The following is a 22,629-nucleotide window of genomic DNA, read 5'->3' on the forward strand; positions in this document are numbered from 1 at the left end:
CCTTCATTATAGTGCTGATAGAACCCTGTGCTCCGCGCTGCTCCTGTCACAAATGAAGGCCCGAGGCCCATCACAGTCCACTAAAGCTGAGTTTGGGCTCCACATCTTTGAATCATAAATTAAATGTAAATGCCATCTGAAAGCAGTGCTCGTAGACAGGTATGTGCTTCTAATATCTCTGACTATTTGCTCATTAGGTCAGTGCAGGGCTGTGAGGCGGTACGATTTGATGGCAGTTTTCTGAGCGGAGCTGCACTTAACTTTCCTCCTGTCTTGTGCCGGTGGTGTTTTTCCAGGAGAGGCCACGGTGGAGGAGACATATGACAGGATGTTTACCGTCAGCAGCCGCGTGAGGTTTTCTGTCACCAAAGACGATGATGGAGTGCCAGTGGACTGCATCATTGACCACCCGGCTGTAAAGGACCTCCTGGCTCAAAGACACTTGGAAGTGCTATGTAAGTGACCGAGAGATGCACACTACTCCAAGAAACTGCATGTACTGCCAAGCCCCTCTGCAAACACAATTAACTAAACTGTGGCTTCTATAGAGGGATATGACTTGGCATTTTATAATACAGCCCTGACCCAAGAGAAAAAAAAAACTTTGAATTCATTTGACTTTTGGAATCAGCACCATAACACTATTTTTAGCTTGAACACACTGGTGGACTGTCAATCACTGAGCATAATGCTGCCTGTGGGCACAAACATGTCCTTCCTTAACCTTGCTACTTTATAAGAACTCTCAAATTGTAAACACCAAAAAGGACAGAAAAAGCACACTTGTATGATGTATTTATTGAGATGGGTTTATAGAAATCAATTTACCAGTTAGTAGTAATAGTAGTAATAGTAGTAATAGTAGTAATAGTAGTAGTAGTATATAACTATTTATGTAACTTTTCTAGTAGGGGATCTGACACTTGCTTGTGTCTATAGAGATCATTTTTGCCAAGAAGGTTTAAAAAAAAAAATGGCATTAAAACATAACTGTAGTGAATTTAGCCATTACCTACACGTGTGTATTATTGCTCAAAATACCTGCATTCCTACTATGAAGTTGGGTCTTTAAAGATCTGATCTGGTGTTGTCCCCTTTGTCTGCCATGGATAAATAAGTGAAAGGCCATACTGTGGAACATTCCAGGCAAGGTAATTACAGCTCCATGGAGACAAGCAGGTAGCAGATGCTTCACCAGAAATGTTACACAGTTACGCTAAACTCAAATATATTGGAGTACCTGGCAACCATTTAGAGGTACATCCTGGGTTTTGGAAAAGAGTAGTTAATGTGAAACTTGATCATGTCTCAAAGAAATCTGAAATAGTCTCCATGAAGTGGCCTATTAGATAAGGCCAAGAAAGAAAACATATCAACTTTCCTTGATGTCAGACAAAATATAGGTGTTCTTTTAATAGTGCAGTGATTGTACAGGTAATACTGGCTGCCTTACACTGTTCAACATCAAGGAAAGGTTAACGTACCCTTTTATAGGCTGTATGGAATATTAATTTATTTCAGATAGACAACTGTTTTGTTTGACCTTTCAAAGAAAAAAGAAAAAGCTTGACTGGAGCCGCTTGACATTTTGGTAATCTTTGGTGAGCATTGATAAGAAGGGAAAAATCGTTTTTGCTGTAAGCTACAGTAGACCTGGTATGTCTTCTGAGCACATGGAAAAATCACCTTATCCACCATTATGTTACTCTGGGCTATTTGACTTCATGTACGAGTTTCCCTGCGCAGCGCGATTCATTATGTGGTAGTACTGTACTCTTTAGCTGCGGGTGCAAGGAGGGCTGCCGTGTTATAACATGGGGCACTGGAGTATTGTGTGTTTCTTTTCAGATAAACCCGAAGTGAAGATTGTGGTGACATATCCTGAAGGTTTGACAAGAGAGGGAGACAACTTAGATTTGACATGCATCGCAGAGGGGAAACCGCAGTGAGTATATTGATTTTTAATTTTTATTTTTTATTATGTGCTCATTTAAAAATCATACCTTTACAATTTCCATGCATATTTTGTTTCTTGTAAAAATATAATTCACTTACTAGGGAAATAAAACCTAGATAAAGATTATTTTCCAAAATGAATGCACTATTGGGATTTGAAGGATCATGGACAAAATACTAATGTGACTACTATTTCTACAACTTCTTCTACCAATATACTAGGGCTGGGTAATTCCAAATTTAATCAAATATCCGGATCCAGTTGTCTCAAATTGTCAGTGATCAGCTGGGGTCTTTTTAATCAAGAGGACTACAGCCAATCCTCTGTCCATAAAAGCCTGTGGTCTGGAGCAGAGTTCAAACTTTGGAGGAAGGAACTGGACAACTTTCAGTGTTAAATGTCACTGATTAAAATGTTGTTTTGTTGCACATATGTGACTGTTATCATTTCAGTGTTGTAGGTTCGATTCTACCCTCCCACCCCCCCTCTCTATCCCCCATTTCACGCTACAACTGGCAATAAAGCCTTTGGGCCAACAGCATATGAATATAAAACAATTGACAAATCATCCTACTTTGTATTAATGCATGTCTTTCTTTTTCCATTCTTTATCTGTTATGCACATTCAGGATAATTGACTTACTCCATGTAATCCCTCATTTGCAAGATTTACTTTCTTAAAGGTCCTACATTACACAAAATGGATTCTTGAGCTTTAAGCCATGTTATAATGCTGTTACCTCCTCAAAAAAACTACTCGGAGTTGTGTTTTGTTTCAGTGATTAATTTATTTATTAGTCCATTTACATCAACAAAGCTCAAACTGCTCTGTTCCACTTTGTGATGTCATTTAGTAGCAGTTTTCAACTTAACAGCTACCTTTTACCTTTTGTTCAGTAGCAATTGGCAATTCCAGAGTTGAAATCATCCAAATTATTATAGTGAAGATGTATAGCATTTAAAAACACTGGGATGCACTTCCTGTATTACCACATGACATCAGAAGTGTTTTCTGTTTGTGAGAATACCGGTGTTAAGCATGTGTGAATGAAACAAAACACAGGTATGTTTTTGATGAGGAAATTACATTATAACATGGATCAAAAAACTGCACAGCCCATTAATGACTGTGTCCCTGTGTTGTCCTCAGTCCTCATCAGATAAACTGGCTGAGAGTGGATGAAGACGTGCCCCCTCACGCTGTGGTCACTGGTTCAGACCTCTACATCGAGAATCTGAACAAGTCCTACAATGGGACCTATCGCTGTGTGGCCTCCAACGCTGTGGGAGAGGCTTTCGATGACTACATTCTTTACGTCTATGGTATGACAGTTTCTATTTTATAAATTGTTAGTAGTAGCTATAAAGCAGATTAACATTGCTTTTGTGATCAGAAATATATACATGTAAGTAATTATTGAGCTCAGAATCACAGAAGGTGGCTACATTTAGCAAATCTCTAAAGCTTAAAAAAATATGCTGCAGATTTGTGGTGCCAGTGTAGTAAGTATGCCTAATAAGTGATGGATAAAGTGTCTGTTGGCTATGCCCCGCTCTGCTAAAATTGTTGTTAAAATAACAGGAAATGGGTTTACAGAGGGACATATTAATATTATAGAAGTTTGTTTGGGGGAAAAAACACATACTTAAGAGTTTGTGTTTTGAAAATAAATTGGCTGTTTCATTTGTCAGTGTTGTCTATTTTCAACATAACTTGCAACGCATACTTTATCTTGGTATATGATTTCAAAATGTACTTGCCTTCAATTGCCCAGTTTAGATTAAGTAGATTTTTGTACTTAAGTTATTTGGAGCAACATTGCGCTAGTACAACACAACTTGGACAGTACACAAATAATGTGCAAATTAAAGCCCCATTGTGTGACATTTTATACAAATAATAAAAGCTTTTATTTTTTTCATTTAGATTTTTACTTACTTTGAGCTGGCTTGCATCTCCAAAAACATATTACTCTTATTTGGCTTGAAGGGGGAGGGCCTTCACCTGCTTGTTTCCATGGAAATGTTGTTCCTTTGGCTATAATATTCCACAGTAGGGCATAAAATGTATCTATCTCTATGAGGAATATTCCAAACTATGGTATTAACAGTTTCCATGGAATCATGTAGGCGATGTGCCACCTCCAGACATTCATTGTGTTGCTTTAAATGTGGCTTTGAAACAGATACAGAATTGCTCAATAAAATCAGTTTTTTTTGTTCAGACTCTGTATTTTTGGAGGCATCTTTACCGATCTGTTCTGCACATTTGTACACGCTCTGCAGTCCTTACAGCCTTCTTTTTCTGACCATGAGGCTTTATCAGAGGCTCTATTAGTCCTCTCATGTGTGACTGGCTGTAGATCTGTTCATAAAAAGTGCGTAGAATCTGAATAGACTTGTAGTAAAGGCCAGGCGTGGGTCATCTCCAAGGACAGTAAATGCCACAGCCCTTTTGTTCCCCAGCTTGAAAACGTTCATCACTAATTCCTCAGTCAATACAGACAGCATTAGCAGCTCTACTGGGGCACAGCTCAACCTAAAAATACCTAATATCAAAACAGATCAAAACTAAATTGGAAAAATAATCAAAATAGAGTCTTCTAAAAACTTCTTTTGGTGAAACAAGGTCATTGTGAATAAACTTATTTGGCGATCAGAAAACTTTGTACAAACAGCTCTTGTGTTTAAAGTCATCCTTGAGCTCCTGAGGGGGGACAGCGGGAGGGATGCGTTTGAAGTGCCCAGAATCAGAGACTGCAACATTTACAATCACGTAACGTAACGCTGTCTAGTACACACTGCCTGGACCTTAATTTCCCATTTTCTCTTTGGTTTGTGATTTGAAACAGGCACGGCAGCCATTGTTGGTAAGTTTAGCCATCTCCGCTGGCAGTTGCTGCACCCTGCTGCTCAGAAAAAAGGTTTTGTATTTTGCCCCGTGTTCCAATTGGTTTTGTTCTGTGTATGAGAACATTGTCTACTGATGACCAGTGTCCAACACTCCACAAACTCTTTCTCCAAAGAGTCATTCTAAATAATATGAACTGTAAATCTGCACCGGCCAGTGAGACCTAATATTATGACTCGTAGTTTAGGAAATGGATCAGGCAGACACATTTTGTCTTTCAAGTTGTTCTGTTCAGCAGGAAAATTGACAAACAAGCTTGAAAAGGCCTAAATTGTAAGGGACCTTAGTTAGCTCTTTATTGTGGTTTTATATTTGCAGTGGTCAATTTAACCAGTCCTATGAACTGACTGTAGTGAGCTGGTGACAGGCATTCTGCATTCAAAATAAACACAAATTAAATATAGTTAGTGTAATAGAGTATCTCAGGTCCAACTTGTTTTCACACACATTTTTGAGAAAATGTGATTTTATTGTAAACAAGTTTTGTTTTGACAGCAGCACTTAAGGAAAATGCTTCCAGGAAGCGTCCTCTTGGCAGAGTCTGGAATTATGCCTCTTAAAGCTTAAACCTGACCCAAACAGTGCGATCAAACCTTTGTTGAAAATGGGCTTTGTGACAAATGTTAGTGATTGGCAATGTTGTTTCAAATTATCACTCAATAAGCTTGTTTATTTTGTGTTTGACAACCATGAACTCTATGTCAAAAAACATCATTTTAACATTTTTGTTTGACTGATAAGCAAATGTTAATGACAGCTGTTTGGAAACACACATTTGAGAAAATAAATGCATTTGTATCGCTTGTGTCATCCGCGCTATTTCAGCAATTGCAGGGCAGACATTGAATGGGATTTTAATGGAGGCACAAGGTCTTGGTCACAGGCAGAAAATATGGAGAAGAAAAACAAGTGTGTTTGGATGCAGCTTTTTAACAAGGTAACCAGGGACTGAATACTTGACACATGGAGATTTCAGATTTATGCCTAGGTGTCATTCAGGGTCTCATTTCATATTATGGGGAGATGTATGCTGTATAGTGTGTGCATATGTCTTTGACATTAGTGGTCACGAGTCTCGAGTGTAAAAACAACCTTTGCCATAAACAGTGTGAATGTAACAGTCAAGTCACACCTCCGATATGGGTATGCTGTAAATCTCCTTTTGTTTAAGTAGGATTCTGAAGGTGAATAGTATGAAATGTTATAATTGTTGGAAGGCAAAGTCGTATGTTGTGGTATATGCTACTCAGGTATTCTCTACTTAAATCTTTGAAATTGTGTATATTTTAAAAAGCAGTCGCTTCAAGTGGAGTCAGGATTGGAATACTTTTCTCAATTTTTAGAAATGTCTATAGAATAGGCATGTTTTTATGTAAAATATTAAATACATGGGTTTGCAAATTGCACTGAAATAATGTGACACTTGTTAGTAATGTTACATTTTGATTGCATTTCAAAATACACAATTCTGTATATATTTTTGCATAGTAATGGACCAAAAAAGTCTCCAAATGCCTTATGATAGTATAATAAAGTGCTAGCATTTGGTATCAGAGCTTGGTCAGTCGTTGTCATGACCACATGTAGAACAGCTGCGTGGTCTGGTCTCACCTCACAGGCCTGTCTAAACCGATTAAACTCTGTGAAGGTTGAACTGAGGTTAATGTGATTCTCAGATACCACAATGCACCTTGGTTTTGTCCAGGCAGCCCTCGAGACTCTATTACATGCACCTGGCCATAGGCTTCAGTCACATGAAAAAATATGATTTATAGTGTACATAATGTCCAATTCAGTACACCCAGTCTGCGTCTGAGAGTTGTCACAGAGCTGGTGTGAATATTTGTCCTGTTATACATCATTGTGTTCTGCCATTTCACCCCCTCCTCCCAGTTGTCCTGTAATCACCAGTCCCCAAACGTAGGCAACCAAAATAGTGCACTCAAGTAGAATTTGTTTTCAGTTAAAATTGTGATTCAAGCTTGATTTTATTTATAAACCTTGATTTTGACCAAACTGCTGTTAGAATTCTTGCTTAAAACATTATAAAAATATGCTTTCAACTGCAACTGACAGCCTTTCAAGTAATTACTCCCTGATAAAGAAGTTGTCATTGAATCGCCTCTGGTTATTTTATTATGACTATTCATGCGCCCACGGCTCTTTAATTAATTATATATTATTTTTGTTTCTTGCAAATGACAGAACAAATTTGAAAAGAATAGTGCCCTCTTATTTACAGCCCATTCTTCAATTAGTAATTTCCTTATCACATGTTTTACCTGCTCCGTTTAAACACCGTGCCTCCTCTGTTGTGCGAGTGCAGCGCTTGTATGACTTTACCTCACTATAATGAGGCACAGGAGGTGGTAAAAGGTGCTCATAACTGCAAATAATCATGTCTCCAACTCCCACTCCTCTTTTCCGTAGGATTTAATGCCAGACAAAATCACATTGTGGCTCATATGAGGTTTGGTTGTCCCAGACTAATCATGTGTGCTATGTGGGCTTAATTAGTGTGTTTGTGCACGTAGATTACTGTTAGCATGATAATTGTCTGCTATTTTTATGTAGCTCTACACAGCATCAAGGCACCATCCTAACATCTGGTCCTGCCCACTCACTCCGGCTTATAATATATATGAGACACATTTTAAACCTACACCTAAATAATGCTATGTGAACAGGCTCTAGTTGCTTTGGTTGTCCAGCAAGATTACAAGAATTGGTCACGTGGTAATTTACTATTTAAAGGGTCTATATTATGCTATTTTACGATCTATGTTATAATATTGTTTCCTCATCACAAGAGTAACAGGAGTTGTGTTTTGTTTCATTCACACATGTTTGACACACAAATCCTGCATATTTAGGATGGGTTCTTCTCTCAAATGGAAAACACTCCTTTTGATGTCATGTGGTAATACAGGAAGTGCTTCAGTGTGTTTTTTTAAACTCAATAAATCTTGACTATAATCTTCTGGATGATTTCAACCCTGGATTTATCTATTTCTCCTAGTGGTATAACAATAACCAAAATATTGTGATATCGTATCGTCAAAAGTCTTTCAATAATATTGTGGGCCATCACAATATTTTGGATCACAAGTTTCTTTGCTTAAATTCATTGTGCAGCAATAGCAAAAAACAGAGGGAACTACATGGACCATGATCCTTTGCACCGTTTTGGTGCAAGCTACATGAAGAAATAGCAGTTCTAAGCACTTTTAAATCTTGGTTCTTTTAATTAAGTCTTGTCAATGCATTTTAAGAGGAAAAAGTAGTATATTCACAATTTTGTTAATCTCCACAATATATCGCAATAAATACTGTACCGTGAGTTTTGGATATTGGTACATCCCTAATCTCTACTGAACTAAAGTTATAAGGCAATTGTTAAAAACTTGAAAACTACTACTTTGTGACATTATAATATGGAACAGAGGATTTTGAGCTGGAGATGTAGACAGACTAATAATAAAGGATTACCCCAACCGTAACCCAAACATGTGTGAATGAAACAAAACACAACTCCGGTTATGAACAACATTCTAAATTTAACCTTTAAATGAAACTATGAAAAGGATAGAGAAATGCATATTTTGAGGATTAAAAAAAACAAACAAAAAAACACTTGGATTGCAGATGTTTCTGTACAATATATTATGTGGGTGCTGAACAAACGACTGTCCTTTGATAAATACAGCTCTTAATATACCTGTTCCAATATGGTCATAAATATTTAATGTTGTTCAAATGGCTTGATCTTAAATTTTCATTTTGAATTGGCTCTATTTTGTTAAAATCGACATTTATATCTCTAAGTATTAAGGTCAGTTCCCAGTTCTTTTTTTTTTTTTTTTTTTTTTTGCAAATTGCATTTTTATAAAAAGTTATGAATTTTGATAAATGGTCATCACTAGTAGATCGTAATAATCCATGAAGATAATTGGGTGAAAGTGTGTGAACTTTGCTCTTTTCTATTTAACCACAGTCTAATGACCTTTTCTGACAGGCAGCTTAGACCAGTGTGAGGCTGTGTAAATCCCATTCGGATCACAGCTCCTTTATACAGCAGACTGGACTGGACTAAGAGGAGACAGGGGTGAATTGTACCCCCCAGCTCCTGTCTGCAGTGGGACAGCTCGCCTCATGTTATAACTCAAACTCTAGCCCTTGGCAGGACTACACAACTGGCCACTCTCTCCCAGTCTAACTCACATTGGCATTTGGACCTGTAAATCTAATAGACTAAATAGCAAAGGATTTACAAACCACTACCACACATACAGTTTTCTACAAGTTATTTACAGTGACGAAAAAACGATTTAACAAAATATGTGAGGCAAATGAGCAGTGTTTAAAGGTGCACTATGTAACTTTTCCACAAGCTGTTGGCATCACCTTTTCAACTTGTTAATCAGATCTATGGAGTGGCGATTCAATTCACAAATAGACACAATGATATTTTTAAACAATAAAAAATCCTGTATATAATAAATGTGTTTAATGCCATATTGTGGAACATTTTAGGCACAGTAAAAAGATCTGCATGGAGACATGGTATTGGACACCCCATCAGAAAAGTTACATAGTGCACCTTTAAGTTGTTGTGCTTGTCTCCATTGAGATGTTATTGCTTTGCCTTGAATGTTCCACAATATGGCATTAAACTTACCTCTGTGGAGACAAGCAGGTGATGCCACGAGGTCAAGTAAAAGATAAGATCTGTGGAGAGGCAAACGCTTGTACATTAAACACATTTTCAGCTTTAAAAACACCTGAAAATACATGTTTGATGGTATACTGTGGAACTGTATCTCCGTGGAGATGACGGCCCCCACTAAAAAAGTTACATAGTGCAGCTTTAAGTATTTATCATTTTGCCTGTTGCCTTGGTGAGGTGTGTGAAAGAATTTCATCAACTTGGCAGACTTAAACAAAGCCCAAGCTGTATTTCATTGCATTTTTACTGCATAGAATAACAACCCTGCAACATTTCACCTTTTCTTTTGTATTCTCATTTTAAACACTAAATGGGACAACAAATAGCCAGGCAAAAGAAAACCCTATTACTTCTCCCTTTGCTGTCATGTTTGTGAGCATGTTTAAGCAGGCATGGATAAACAATTTCTCCTGCATTGTTTCACTTTATGGTTAAATTTTCTCATATCGAATTCCTCTCCGATACAAATACTCCCTGAAAATATGGCCTTCAACCAAACACACTCATATTTCAGCCCTCATAATGTTGAGCCCCGAGTCATCCAGGCTGGAAATTGCCCATAGAGAATTCTTGTTTCGCCTAGATATTATATGTGCCACATCCTATCCCGGCCTTTGTGAAGACCCTCTTCCCTGAATGGCCAATTTCCCTCTTCCCAGACACTGACATTTCAGCTATCAGCCTGCCATACGGTCACAGGGAACCAAATCTAGCCCCCCACCTCACCCACACACAAGCGCCCCCCCACCCCACTTCAAATACTGTCAGAGGAGAATCTCTTCTTGATACCCGGATACCCTATACCACCAGCTGCACCGCCGCCCCCCGCTGCACCCCCCCCGTATATAGCCTGCAACATTATGCCCCGCTTGATGTTTTAGCATTAGTTTAGGAGTGTGTGCGGTCCCCTACTGCTGGCTTTTGATGGAGTGGAGACAGTAACGGCACGAAGACAGCCAGCCAATTTCCCCCGCTGAGTCCCTTCCACAGCAAGGGGCCTCGATATCTCCCCTTCGCAAAGCTGCCTGGCATATAATACTGGGCCTGATGAGGCTGCTTTGAGGCCCTCCTTAGTAGTGCCGCACACCTGAATTGGCCTCCATTTTGTTTGCGCGATGATTTTATTTCGGGGGTTAGCGACAGGGCTAATCAGTGCACCGCGGGGTAGGGGGGGTGATGGAGCACGGAGGGGAGGGGGGTGATGCTCGAGGCTGTGCGGCAGTGCAGCGGGAGACCACCAGACTGGTTTAATTTGCAGTTTGACTTAATTATTGAGAGTGACTGTGCAAAATAGCAATAGCGCGTCGTGATTGCGAGACATTATTATTCATAGTTAATTAGAAAACATATCGAAAATGAAACAAAAGCGTACTAAACCTAGACCATTTCTTTTTGTAACCTGCTAAGTGAGCAAGCAATTGGCTGTGTTTGTTAAATCGTTGATATGTGGCATCACTGTCAATTATGTTGTGACAGGAAATTAATATGATAGCAACTCCAGCTGCCTCAGTGGAATGTCAATTAGGGTGTTACCACGCTAATGCTAGCTGCTACATAAGAGTGGCACATTAGCAACTAGGTGTTAGCTTTAAGCAGATTGGACTGCAAAGCGAACCCTAGTTAACTTGTGTAATTACCAGAGGTGGAAACTTGCTAGATATATTCTCTCAAGCCATTTGCATAAGTATGTAGGCTAGTTAGAAGTAGTGTTGGGGAGTAACAGATTACATGTACCGGAGTTACGTAATCAGAGTACAGATTATGAGTAACTGTATTCAGGTACAGTTACTGTTTCAGTGAGTGGTAATTGGATTACAGTTACTTTGTTGAAATAAATGGATTATATGTAGGGTGACCATATTTCCATTTGTGAAAACCCGGACACCTTACCGGGGGGGAGATGGGGCCTCGACACTGAGCTACAGTCGTCCCTCGTAATATCGCGGTTCACCTTTCATGGTCTCGCTGATTTTTTTATTTTTTATTTTTTTTTAACCCATGGGTGGGTCAGGACTAAACCAGGTCTAAACCAGGACTAATCTTGGACTTAAGAGAGAGAACGCCGAGCAGTTTGTCTGCAAAGCGCGATCAGGCAATTGCCGCGTTTAACTCCGTGAGCTCTCCCTCGGTCCCTTCTCCTGCGCTCATCCCAACACTGACTCCTGGTTCAGTCCTGGTTCAGTCCCGGTTCAGTCCTGGTTCAGTCCTGGTTCAGTCCATGGCGTAGGCAGCGCAAAAGCTTGATATAATCACGGGTTAACGGGTGGCTGTGGTGTCGTACTGCAGGTATCCAAAAATGGACCCGTGCAGGACCCTGCGCTGTAGGGCTCTATTATGGAATACATGAATCTTGGGTTCGTTACATAAAGAAGGAGGAAAATAACAAAAGGACGACAGCAGCAATAAGTTTGAAGAAGGATGCAAAAAGGGTTGTAACTGTCCTGTGTGAGAAAAGTGTATAAAGTGTGTGGTGAGGGGTTTTACAGACTTAAAACAGATATAATAATTGTAAAATATAAAGTTGACTACTTCGTGGATTTCACCTATCGTGGGTTATTTTTAGAACAGAACCCCCGCGATAAACGAGGGACACTGTACTCTCACTCGCAACCTGTGCACATGTCCTCTCACTTGTCCCGACCGGGATGGAAAACTGAGAATTTCTTGTACATGTCATTGTTAAATGCGCATTTACGCTTCAGTATGTTGCAGGCTCAGAGAACTACGAAAGCCGATCAATTTAAAGGTTGTATAGAGGATTTTCCAAGGAACGAGAAATCCAGCGACTGTTTGTCCTTTTTCAAATGTTGCGCATGCGTGAAACCACCCCCCCTCCCCTACAGCTCCCTACGTAGAAACGCCTTCTCCCTCCTCCTCCTTAAGCCAGAAACAGGTTTGTTTACAGCCGGTGCGCTGCACATGACTTGTAAACAACTAACTACAGTGTTGGTTAGGCAAGGTGGTGGTGGAAGTGAGGAGCGGGGGGAGGGGGGGCGCGGACATTTCGTTCGCGGACGAGAAGTGAGGAGCAGGGAGAAGAGCGGAGCAGGGAGAGGAGAGAGGAGAGGGGAGCGGTGCGCGGAGATTCCATGCCCGGAGAAGTGAGGAGCAGGGGGAAGAGCGGCTCGGGCAGCGGGGACAGGAGCAGGAAAGGGTGCAGAGAAGGGTGCGTGGAGATTCAGTGCGAATGAACTAGCTACAACACACAGCAGCAAGCGGACTCTTTCTTTGCCTTGAAAATTACGTTTTCAGACATAGGATATCGCTTTCATGTCCTGAAAAACGTTTGTCTGGCTCTTGGAAATAAAGTACGTTTTCATAATAAGCAGAAGTGACCTGTCCAGGAGTAATTTGGCCACCAGTGCGTCAGTCTTTAGACCCTGCGTCTGCTTCAGTCGCGCCATCGCTGGAATGAATCTATAAGAATCACCTTAGTTTGGCTTTGCTGCTTTTCCCCTTGTCTTCTTCTTTCAGCAGTCTCAAAAATTTACTTTCTTGTGCGGCTAACTGCTCCTGGATTCTTGTCGCCATTGCAACAAACTTTGTGCTAACTGCGAGGAAGATATAGGTAAAAAAAAGCCGCTAAGAACTGTTGCGTTGGTGGCGTAAACAGCGTCTGTGCGTCTTGCGTCTGTGGACTACGTGACAGGTGTACGCAAACCACGTAATGGCAGCGTGCAGGCAAGTCAGTTACGCTAGAAACGTAGGGAGTTTGATTGACAGCCTGTCAGCTAACAGATAACGAGGCAGTGTCGTTATCTATTGGCAAATGTTTAGCTGGCCCCAGTTGATGAATTTTTATTCTCTTTTTTTTTTGGTCATCATAATTTCAAGGCTACTGCACCTCTATAATGCTATCATTGACAACTTGAAACAAAAAAAAATCCTCCATACAACCTTTAATGCCCCCAATGAACTGTAATGAAAACCCGGACATTTCCATCACTTTAAAAAAAAAACCTGGACGCCCAGGACAAGACGAAAAATACGGACATGTCCAAACCAAGTCTAAACCAGGACTAAACCAGGACTAAACCAAGACTAAAACCAAGTCTAAACCAGGACTAAAACCAAGTCTAAACCAGGACTAAAATCAGGTCTAAACCAGGATTAAAATCAGGTCTTAACTAGATCTAAACCAGGACTAAAACCAGGACTAAACCAGGTCTTAACCATGTCTAACACAGGATTTAACAAGACTAAACCATGTCGCGCGGACCGTGTCTCCTCCTCTTCTATCAATAATATTTTTAATATGGTTCAGTAAAGTCTGGGCTTTTTATTTTCTTTTACCAGATAAAACATCTCATGTTAAGATATCCTAGTCTTTGATTCTCTACAGCAAATCAAGTAATCCAAAGTATTCAGATTACGTTACTCACTGGAAGTAACTTAATGGATTACGTTACAAACTACATTTTGGGGTATGTAATCTGTAATCTGTAGGGGAATACATTTTAAAAGTAACCTTCCCAACACTGTTTAGAAGCAGGCAGAGTTAGCATTATTTAGGAAAGGCAAGTTTATTTGTACAGCACAATTCGTACACAAAGTAATTCAAAGTGCTTTACAGAATAAGAAAAACATTAAAATTAATAAAGAGAGAGACATTAATTACTTAAATTAGAGAGAGGGCTGGATATCATTAAGAAGTTGCCGATACGATACATACCTCGATACACTTTTGCACTTTCAATTCGATACGATATATTTCAAATTGATTCGATATGGTTCAATAAAAAATAAAGGCTAAATCATGGTTGTGATACTAAAAGTCTTTGTTAAACCACTATTTATGCAAAGTGAATATGAAACACACCCATTTTAATCCTCAAAACAGTGAAAATGTCAAATGTGTCGTGTAAATGAGTTTCCTTCCTCTGAACAAATGACAAAACTGCAGCGCTGTAGCAAAATCATTTAGTAAAATATACCAAAAAATACTCTTTGGCTGCTGTATATCGATACAGCAGCCCACGATATCGACACTGTATCATCAAATTAAATGATACGATATATTGATATTTTAATATTTTTGCACATCCCTAGTATTATTCATGTACAACAATAGGGTGACCAGATTTTCTAAATTCAAAACCGGGACACACAGTGATTAGGATATTTGGTGTACATAAAACTGTGAAAAGAGCGTAACATTGTGCATTCTCATGTCTGAGGGACCTCTATCACTGCATTTTTTTTTTTTTTTGCTTTATGGTCATTTGCAAGCATGGTTTTCTGTATTTTGGCTAAACAAATGACAATTTATGCTCCTCTTTACTGTTGGCAGGGATCAGAGTAGTCAGAAATTGTGATAGTCCTGTTTAAGCCCTAATTGAGACCTGATGTAGTCCTGGTTTAGACTTAGTTTAGTCTTGGTTTAGATCAAATTGGTCAAAAATAGGGACACCTCTTGTATAAAACTGGGACAAATCACTGGTTTTGTATAAATCTGCTAGGACAAGGGACAAAAGGCTCAAAACTGGGACTGTCCCGGATAAATAGGGATGTCTGGTCATCCTATACAAGTTAAAAGAATTAATCATAAACATCAGGTCATGACAGGGCTCATAGTTCACTCTTAGTAAGACAAAAGAATGGATTAGGTAAAACCACTCTAGATATTTCTTCAAAAAGGTACTTATGTAACTGTAGCTCTCATTAGCTTTCAGTAAATTGTAAAACTAGTTGCTGCATTGTTAGAGTGTATTAATATTAGTTGTAAAAAAATATTTCTAAAATGGTAGAAAGTTTGGCCAGGCAGTGGCAATGGTGGAGGTAGGTTTTTTTCTACAGTGAACACATTTGCACCTTTATTTTTGAGCACTAGATTTCTCAAATTTGTACTATTTCATGATGATAAAAATGATCTAAGTAAAAGTAAAACAAAAAGTCCTTATTCCAGCTAGTAAGTACTACTGGAATACAGCTTCTCGTGTCAAATGTCTTGTGTCTATCTCCTTATCCTTGTCTTGCTTTATTTCTTATACATGTTCTTTATTTTTGTTTCACTCTTTTTCATCTAGATGCTCCCACTACTATTCCTACACCCACCACCAACCCAGTCAACACACAAGGTACTGTATGCCCCCTCCCTATTGTCCCTAATACAACCATGTGTGGATGGAGGAGTGCGTGTGCTGCATGGCCATAGCGGGGGATCACTGAGAAATAATGGGAGCTTGTAGTAAAGGTTAGAGCCACTGCGTATGAGCGGTTTTAATCAGATAGAGCTGCTGATAGGTGACACTGAGGGACAGGCAGTCAGTCCTTTCCACTCACACATTTGATTTGAGCAAAAACTGCCTTGGCTTTTGTGCTATCTTATCAGCATCTGCAGCAATATCTCAACCGGCCTATCCGTCATATTAGAATGCCCTTTACATCTCTCCCACAAACGCCAGTTCAAAGGCATCAATGACATATTCTCAAAGACATACCAAATGAATGGAAGACACTTAATTTGTTTAGAGTAGAGCATGTTTTTGGCTTCCTACATGCTACTTTGATCTAGAAAATGTACACAGATTAAGGGCTTCATATGGAAGCTGCATATTAGACATGTGGGGCAACTGCAGATGGTCCTGATTTGTTTGATTGGTGTATTATTTAATTAACCAAAAGGAGTGTTAATCTAAGCCTGACATTTAGATGTGTCACCATGTACCATTTTAAATAGAAAAAAATCAATGACTAAGTAAAGAGAGAGTGTATTTTTTTCTATTCCACAGAGTTTGTGAGCTGAGCAGCAGTTTGTTTCTCAATAACTGAACTGAAATTAGCTCTGTATAGTATAAAGGCTGTATTATAAGTATGTGTTTTCAGTTGTAAATGATTAATTGGTTGATTTGATCAGTGTGCTATATATGAGTATGTGTGGGTATAGCTGAGCAAAAAGCTCCTGACTCATTCCTTTTCCTGCTTTTTATGATGATCTTGTTGTGAACCCTACTTCCGGTTCAAGTCTCCGCCTCAGTGCATTTAGTCTGAGGAGATGCGTCACTATTGGCTGTGATGGTACAGACACTATGGGCGGCATCAGCCAGCTCTCAGTGTGGCGTCAAACAGGAAGTGCTTTCTCAAAGCTTTCTTGACTCTGCATTTTAAATATAAGCTACAGATGCACCTTCTCCCGGGTTTCTGCTGCAGCATTCAAGTCATTTTCCAAAGACAGGCCTGAAAGAGGATTTACCATGATTTATGCAGTACATGCTGGGAGGATGTAATTGAGCTTTCTTGCAGTTCACTACTCTTCTAAATACCCTGTCACAGGGGCAAAGCTAAGCTGGCTGGCTGTAGATTGCTCCGCACAGCCTTAATCAGCATACAGCACCGTATAGCATATTCCTGTTGCCATTAAGGAGGTATACAGCCCGATTTCGTATTCATCCGTCTGGAGGGGCGTGTGAATAGGAGCAGACACTTTACCACCAGTGGAGCTCTAATCAGAGGCCACTCTGCAGCGCACAGCCAATCAGCCATTGTTCTTATGCATTATGTTCTGGACACACTATAATGATGGCAATGTGATTGAACAAAACAACATTTTAAAAAGTAGAACTGGCCATTAAGTGGATTACATACTGGGTATCTGATTAAAAACATAGGCTGTTTTTTTTTTTTTCTTAAAATGTGATGCTACATTTTTCACTTAAAATATAAATAGCACTTTGTGACATGTTTTGACAGAAAGAATGTCGCTAAATGCTGCTTTTTCTATAAAGTTGTATTTGCAGAAGCTTGATTTTTTTTTTTGTATGGACCGAACCCCCGTTATCCATCTCTAGAAGGTGCAGAGAAATATTGAATAGTGCAGACAACATGATTCAATATTAAGTGTAAATTTGAGGCTGAATTTAGACAGGCAAACTGTGCAGATGGTTATGCTAAGAAAAACAGTGCAAGTGGGTGTAGACCTCTTAGGGGCCAACGTCTCCTTTCTTCCTTCTTTCTGTGTTATATTTACTACAAATCAAAAAGCTTTTAGTTGACATCGTGTGTCAGAAAAGATGAAGGAAGACGTGTTTGACTTTCCCTCACAACAACCTGTGCACACAAGTCAGACTGCTGCTCTAAACCAACGCAGGCAGCACCAATCTTAACAAGAAAAGAAACTTGTGCGGTGCGTGTTTTTCAAGATGGACACCAAATGGCTACAACCAACATCAGAAAGGAAAAAATTTAGCCTTCTACAAGTTCTTTTGGATTTCTTTTGGGCAGAGGGTAGAATTTAGCCACAATCCACAGCTTTGAGGGAATAAGAGGAAGCCTGTGGCAATACTGCTCCAGCTCGTCAGATGCTCTGAGCTGATCTGAGGCAGGGACATCATATCCTGGTTAAGCCCGCACTAACCCACCCCCCTCTCCTCCGCTTCTCTCAGTCCCAAACATGTCTTCTGCAGCCAGACCAAAGACTCTGGACAAGGAATTATGGGAGAGTGGGGACTGAAAGGAGTCAATGTTTTTTCATTGCTGTTCACTGCTGTAGGCCAACTCTATCCCAAAATAAAACGTATTGCACTACTCACGAATAGTCAGCTTTGAAATCTGGTTGTGAATTAAAACAGACCTTGCTACAATGTGTGCTGCAGAAGGTAGTGGGGATTAAAATATTAGTACAAGTTGCGATAATTGCAGTAGTTGGATAGTAGTCAGTAGTTAAAACATGAAAAACAAGTTAATTTTAAAACCAGTGGTCCAAAGTTATTCCTCATTTACCAACAAGAGCGGAGTTTTGCTGTTATGGTAAAGCTAATAACTAGAGATGTTTATAGAATAAATCTGTAATGGGGATTAGAGATAGGGACATGAGGGACAGACACATAGGAAAAAATATACATGGACATATCCCTCAATATTTCAGTATGTATTGGCCTGGATTTTTTATTTTAAAGGCACATTCTGTAACTTTTCTGGTGAAGGGTCCATCATATGCTTTTCTCCATGTTTCACAGTATAGTATTAATAATTTTTATCTTTATGAACACCAAACTAGACCAAGTTACTGGTCAGATCAGTGGAGAAGTGACCCTGCTTACTCTCAGAATGCCTGTTTTTCTTGGTATTTTTAAGCAATAAAACCATCAGTAATGTAATAAATAATAGGTACAGCTGTTTAATGGCATACTGTGGAATATTTAAGGCAGAGCAATGACATATCCATTGAAACAAGCAGGTGATGGAATCCCATCCAAAAAGTTACATAGTGCACCTTTAATAAAAGTGATAGTACCTTTTTGTTTCAGTCAAGATTTTACTGCAATTGAGAAGTTGTACTAATAGTAAAACTGTAGTAGTGCTTGTAGCAGTACACTGCTAGTTACATCAGCCCACAGGTGAATAATGGTATGAATAAAATGTAGTGAAGTGTGCATCTACATTTGGAAAAGACAGAAAGGTGAAATTATTTAAACGGTTCCAGCGGGCAGACTTTGGAGAGTGCCAGCTACAAACTCTACTCTTACTAACACTGTGCCCCATTAGACCTGCCTCTGCATTGATTTTTATTGCATACTTGGCATTTGCAGATCTCTGGGCTTTTAACATTCTGAACACGATGTATGGATCACTTCGGGTGGTTCCCAAACCTTTGTTCTCTTCACAAACAAATGGTGATTTTTTTCTAGTAAGCAAAACAGAAGATCCAGCCCCAGATGGTATTTTAGGAAACCTCTTGCGGCATATTTTTTACATGTTATGTTTTCTGCTCCTCTGCTGTTGCTCATGTGAGGTGTTGGCAGTTTTCCAAAGCTGTTTAGTAATGGGATTTAAGACTTTCTTTTAACAAATTCTGACTGCATTTTGTATTCAACATAATTAAACATTTAGAAAATTGTCTAAACCCTTTGCACGTATCATTGTGCTTTGACGTATCCCTTGAAAAAATTAAAGAAGTGTTTAAAAATAATTATTATTTGTTTACTCTGATTCCCACTTGGAATTGACCTTTTTATTCTCTTCTTTTAAACAGATACTAAGGGAAGAAAATACAGTAAAAGGCAGTTTTAATTGGTCTCTGGAGAATAGGTTTGTGATGCCAGCCCACCCTGAAAATTAAAACCACTAATAGTGTTTTGAGGAAACGGTTGTGAAAGATGATAAGTTCTCTTTTGGCACCTTGGGTTAGATTTACCTGTACTGTGCCAGGGTCTTCTTAAATGAATACAGCTACTTTGAAGGTAATACTGTATTTAGTCTTGGGAATACTGCATAGGTGCATAAGTGACACATACACAGTGGATGTGTTTATTGGCAGATAGTGGTTGGCTTGTTGGTTATTGTGTTGTTCTACGTCAGGAGTGGGAAATATGGCAACAAATTAAGATCACAATTTTCTTGGAGCCAGATCACAAATTCAGTATTATCATTATTTGTGTTGGCTTGAATAAATAATCTGCTTTTTCAAGTCCAAACTTCACTGTGATTGGCTGACCTATAGAAGAAAATGTGTCTGTGTTTGCGCAGACAGTTGCATTAAAGGTGCAATGTGGAATGTTTTTTGGGGGGGGAGGTTCGTCACCTGCTTGTATTTGTGGATAAGTTATTGCTTGAAATGTTCCACAGTATTGCATCAACTTATATAACTTGCATTTATTCAATTTTCCTGTCTGTTTCTTGAATGTTTACTGAGAGCAGGGTCACTTATTCACAGATCTGACCTGTAACTTGCTTGACATCAGGGAGATAGATGTTTAATGTCATACTATGGGACATTTCAGCAATAGCATTTCCTTGGAAATGAGCAGACAACCTTTCACCAGAAAAAGTTACACAGTGCACCTTTAGATAAAGAAACAGTCAGTCACAATATGACCAAAATAGAAGAAAGTCACAGGGATGAGATTAAAATTTTTATATATCGTTACCGTAATAGCATAGTTGTCTAAGTCATATTTGAAAGTTTTCAGAAAACAAGAAAAAACATATTTTTAGGAGGCACATTGGTATTTTTTATTAATATTCTATAGAGATGACTAAAGGCAGACTGATTTTAGACTCGAACAAGCGTTCTGATAGGCTGAGGACATAGGCAGTAAGGCAGGGTGCTACAGCAGTGGTAGCAGAGAAAAGTTAGGCAGATAACACAATTTGGCCAAAAAAATGGCTTCTGCTGAATTCTGCTATTAGGCTAACAAATTTTATCACCATTTTGCCTAGCCTTACTCAGCTGCTATGTGAAATGCATGTAGTAATTTTGGCAGAGGGCTTTGATTTTCCTGTTTTAAGTCATTACTACACCTGTCACAATAACAAATTTTGAAGTGTGATATATTGCTGAAGAAAATGTAGACCATGAACTATAATATTCAAACTGTCTTGACATAATGACCCTAAAGTACTAGAATTATCCCAAAAATATTCTAAATGTAAAATATGGTTAAAACATACTCACTGCAATAAATAAACAGCAGAATGACACTTAAGTAATTAGTTTGCATCTGTAATGAGTCATAGAAGGTATCTTTTACAGCTTAAATCTTATCATATAACCAAAAAATAACAAAAAATTGTATCGCGCGTGCAAAGAAAATGTACAGATGATAAATATTGACCCCCAAAGTTTGTTGTTCCAGCTTTCATATATTGAACGATAAATGGATTTAGTAATTTATGACAGGTCAAGTCCTTACCTGCTGTTGCAATAGAATATAGAACAATATAGAATTAGATTTAGATCACTATGGTAAAACATAAATATTCTTATTCTTATTATTGTCTATGTGCCTGCATCAAGTCATTTGAGTGGAAAATACGTGAATGAGTGGGAGTCAACTTATTAAATGCTAAATGGAGACCAGAAAGTTCAGAGTTGCCATGTTGTATTTAGAATTTGTCAGTGTATTGATATGTAGAGCTTCACATATCAGCTCCTAAATGTCACTGTTGCATTTGTACAACTTCAATTTCCATTTTCCAGTTGTAGAGAATCTCTCCAATGCAAACTCAATTGCATAGACTTTCGGTAAACGGCGAGACAGACCTCCGAAAACACAATTTGCTGGACAATGGCCGCATAAGTCTGTCTCATTACATTTATTTGTCATTTACAGGACAAGGTCATTAGGAGTGCGGTGTCACTAAAAGGCTATTGACTGTAGTCCAGTAAACTGAGCAGCCATATGTCATTGTCAGACTGTGGCCAGGAGAGAGTTAAAGTCTACTCGGTTCAGCTACAAGCCCTGCTCCATCAATGCAAGAGTCATTGTTTCAATTATATCCATGTAATTACATCTATAAATTGAAAAGTGATTGCACTGGGAGAAAGTGTGGAGGACAAGTCTTGTTACACAGAAAGGAAATACAGTGCCTAATACTAAAAGGTTTTAGAGACAAATAAAAAGGAATTGAATGGTTCATAAAACTCATAAAATGATACAACACATAATAAAACATATGTTGTTTCATATTTAAGCATAAAAACTATTGTTACATTTAGAGCTGGCAACAGTAAGGTCCTAAAAACAGGACAAGCACAGTAGTAGCAGCTCCATAGTTTAGTGCATGTGTAGAGTGGAGTAGATAACGGCTCTTTTTAAAAGTGTTTTCTTTTTGCTGCTCTCCAATTCAGATTGCAATTATATCTTGAACAATTTTCAAGTATTGTATCATATATGATTATATTTCACAAGCTACTGTTTTTGTATGCCTATTGTAAGATCTATAGCAAATTAGAAATGGAATGCAGAGCAATCATTGTCAGATTAACTGTTATAACAATACAGAAGAGAAATGCACACAATTTAAAAGTATTTAAAGGGCCCATATTACACTGTTTTCTTGTCTGTTATAATGTTGTCTCTTCATCCTCCTCCTCTGCAAGCTGAGTTCTTTTCTCTTTCTCTGTTCCACCTTGTGATGCCATGTGGTAATACAGGAAGTGCTCCACTGTGTTTTTAAACTCCATACATTTTCACTAGAATCATTTGGATAATTTCAGCCCTGGAACTGAAAATCTCTGTTGAACTAAAGATAAAAAGTACAGTAGCTGAAACTTGAAAACTACCACTACATGACATCACAAGGTGGAACAGAGCA

The 22,629-nt window shown here is 38.8% G+C and overlaps 1 protein-coding gene across 1 annotated transcript in view; it reads left to right on the top strand.

Annotated features, from left to right (window-relative positions):
• Positions 1–22,629, top strand: part of cadm1b (cell adhesion molecule 1b) — a 122,237-nt gene that overhangs the window by 93,949 nt on the left and 5,659 nt on the right. Inside the window, exons 6-9 of the mRNA XM_020928746.2 lie at positions 297–455; positions 1,849–1,945; positions 3,108–3,280; positions 15,621–15,671. Coding sequence (XP_020784405.2) covers positions 297–455; positions 1,849–1,945; positions 3,108–3,280; positions 15,621–15,671 — 480 coding nt within the window. The remainder of the gene's footprint in view (positions 1–296; positions 456–1,848; positions 1,946–3,107; positions 3,281–15,620; positions 15,672–22,629) is intronic.

The sequence above is a fragment of the Boleophthalmus pectinirostris genome, unplaced genomic scaffold (assembly GCF_026225935.1).
Source record: "Boleophthalmus pectinirostris isolate CB_2022bp ecotype Guang Dong unplaced genomic scaffold, ASM2622593v1 HiC_scaffold_9, whole genome shotgun sequence".
NCBI classification, from domain to species: Eukaryota; Metazoa; Chordata; class Actinopteri; order Gobiiformes; family Gobiidae; genus Boleophthalmus; species Boleophthalmus pectinirostris.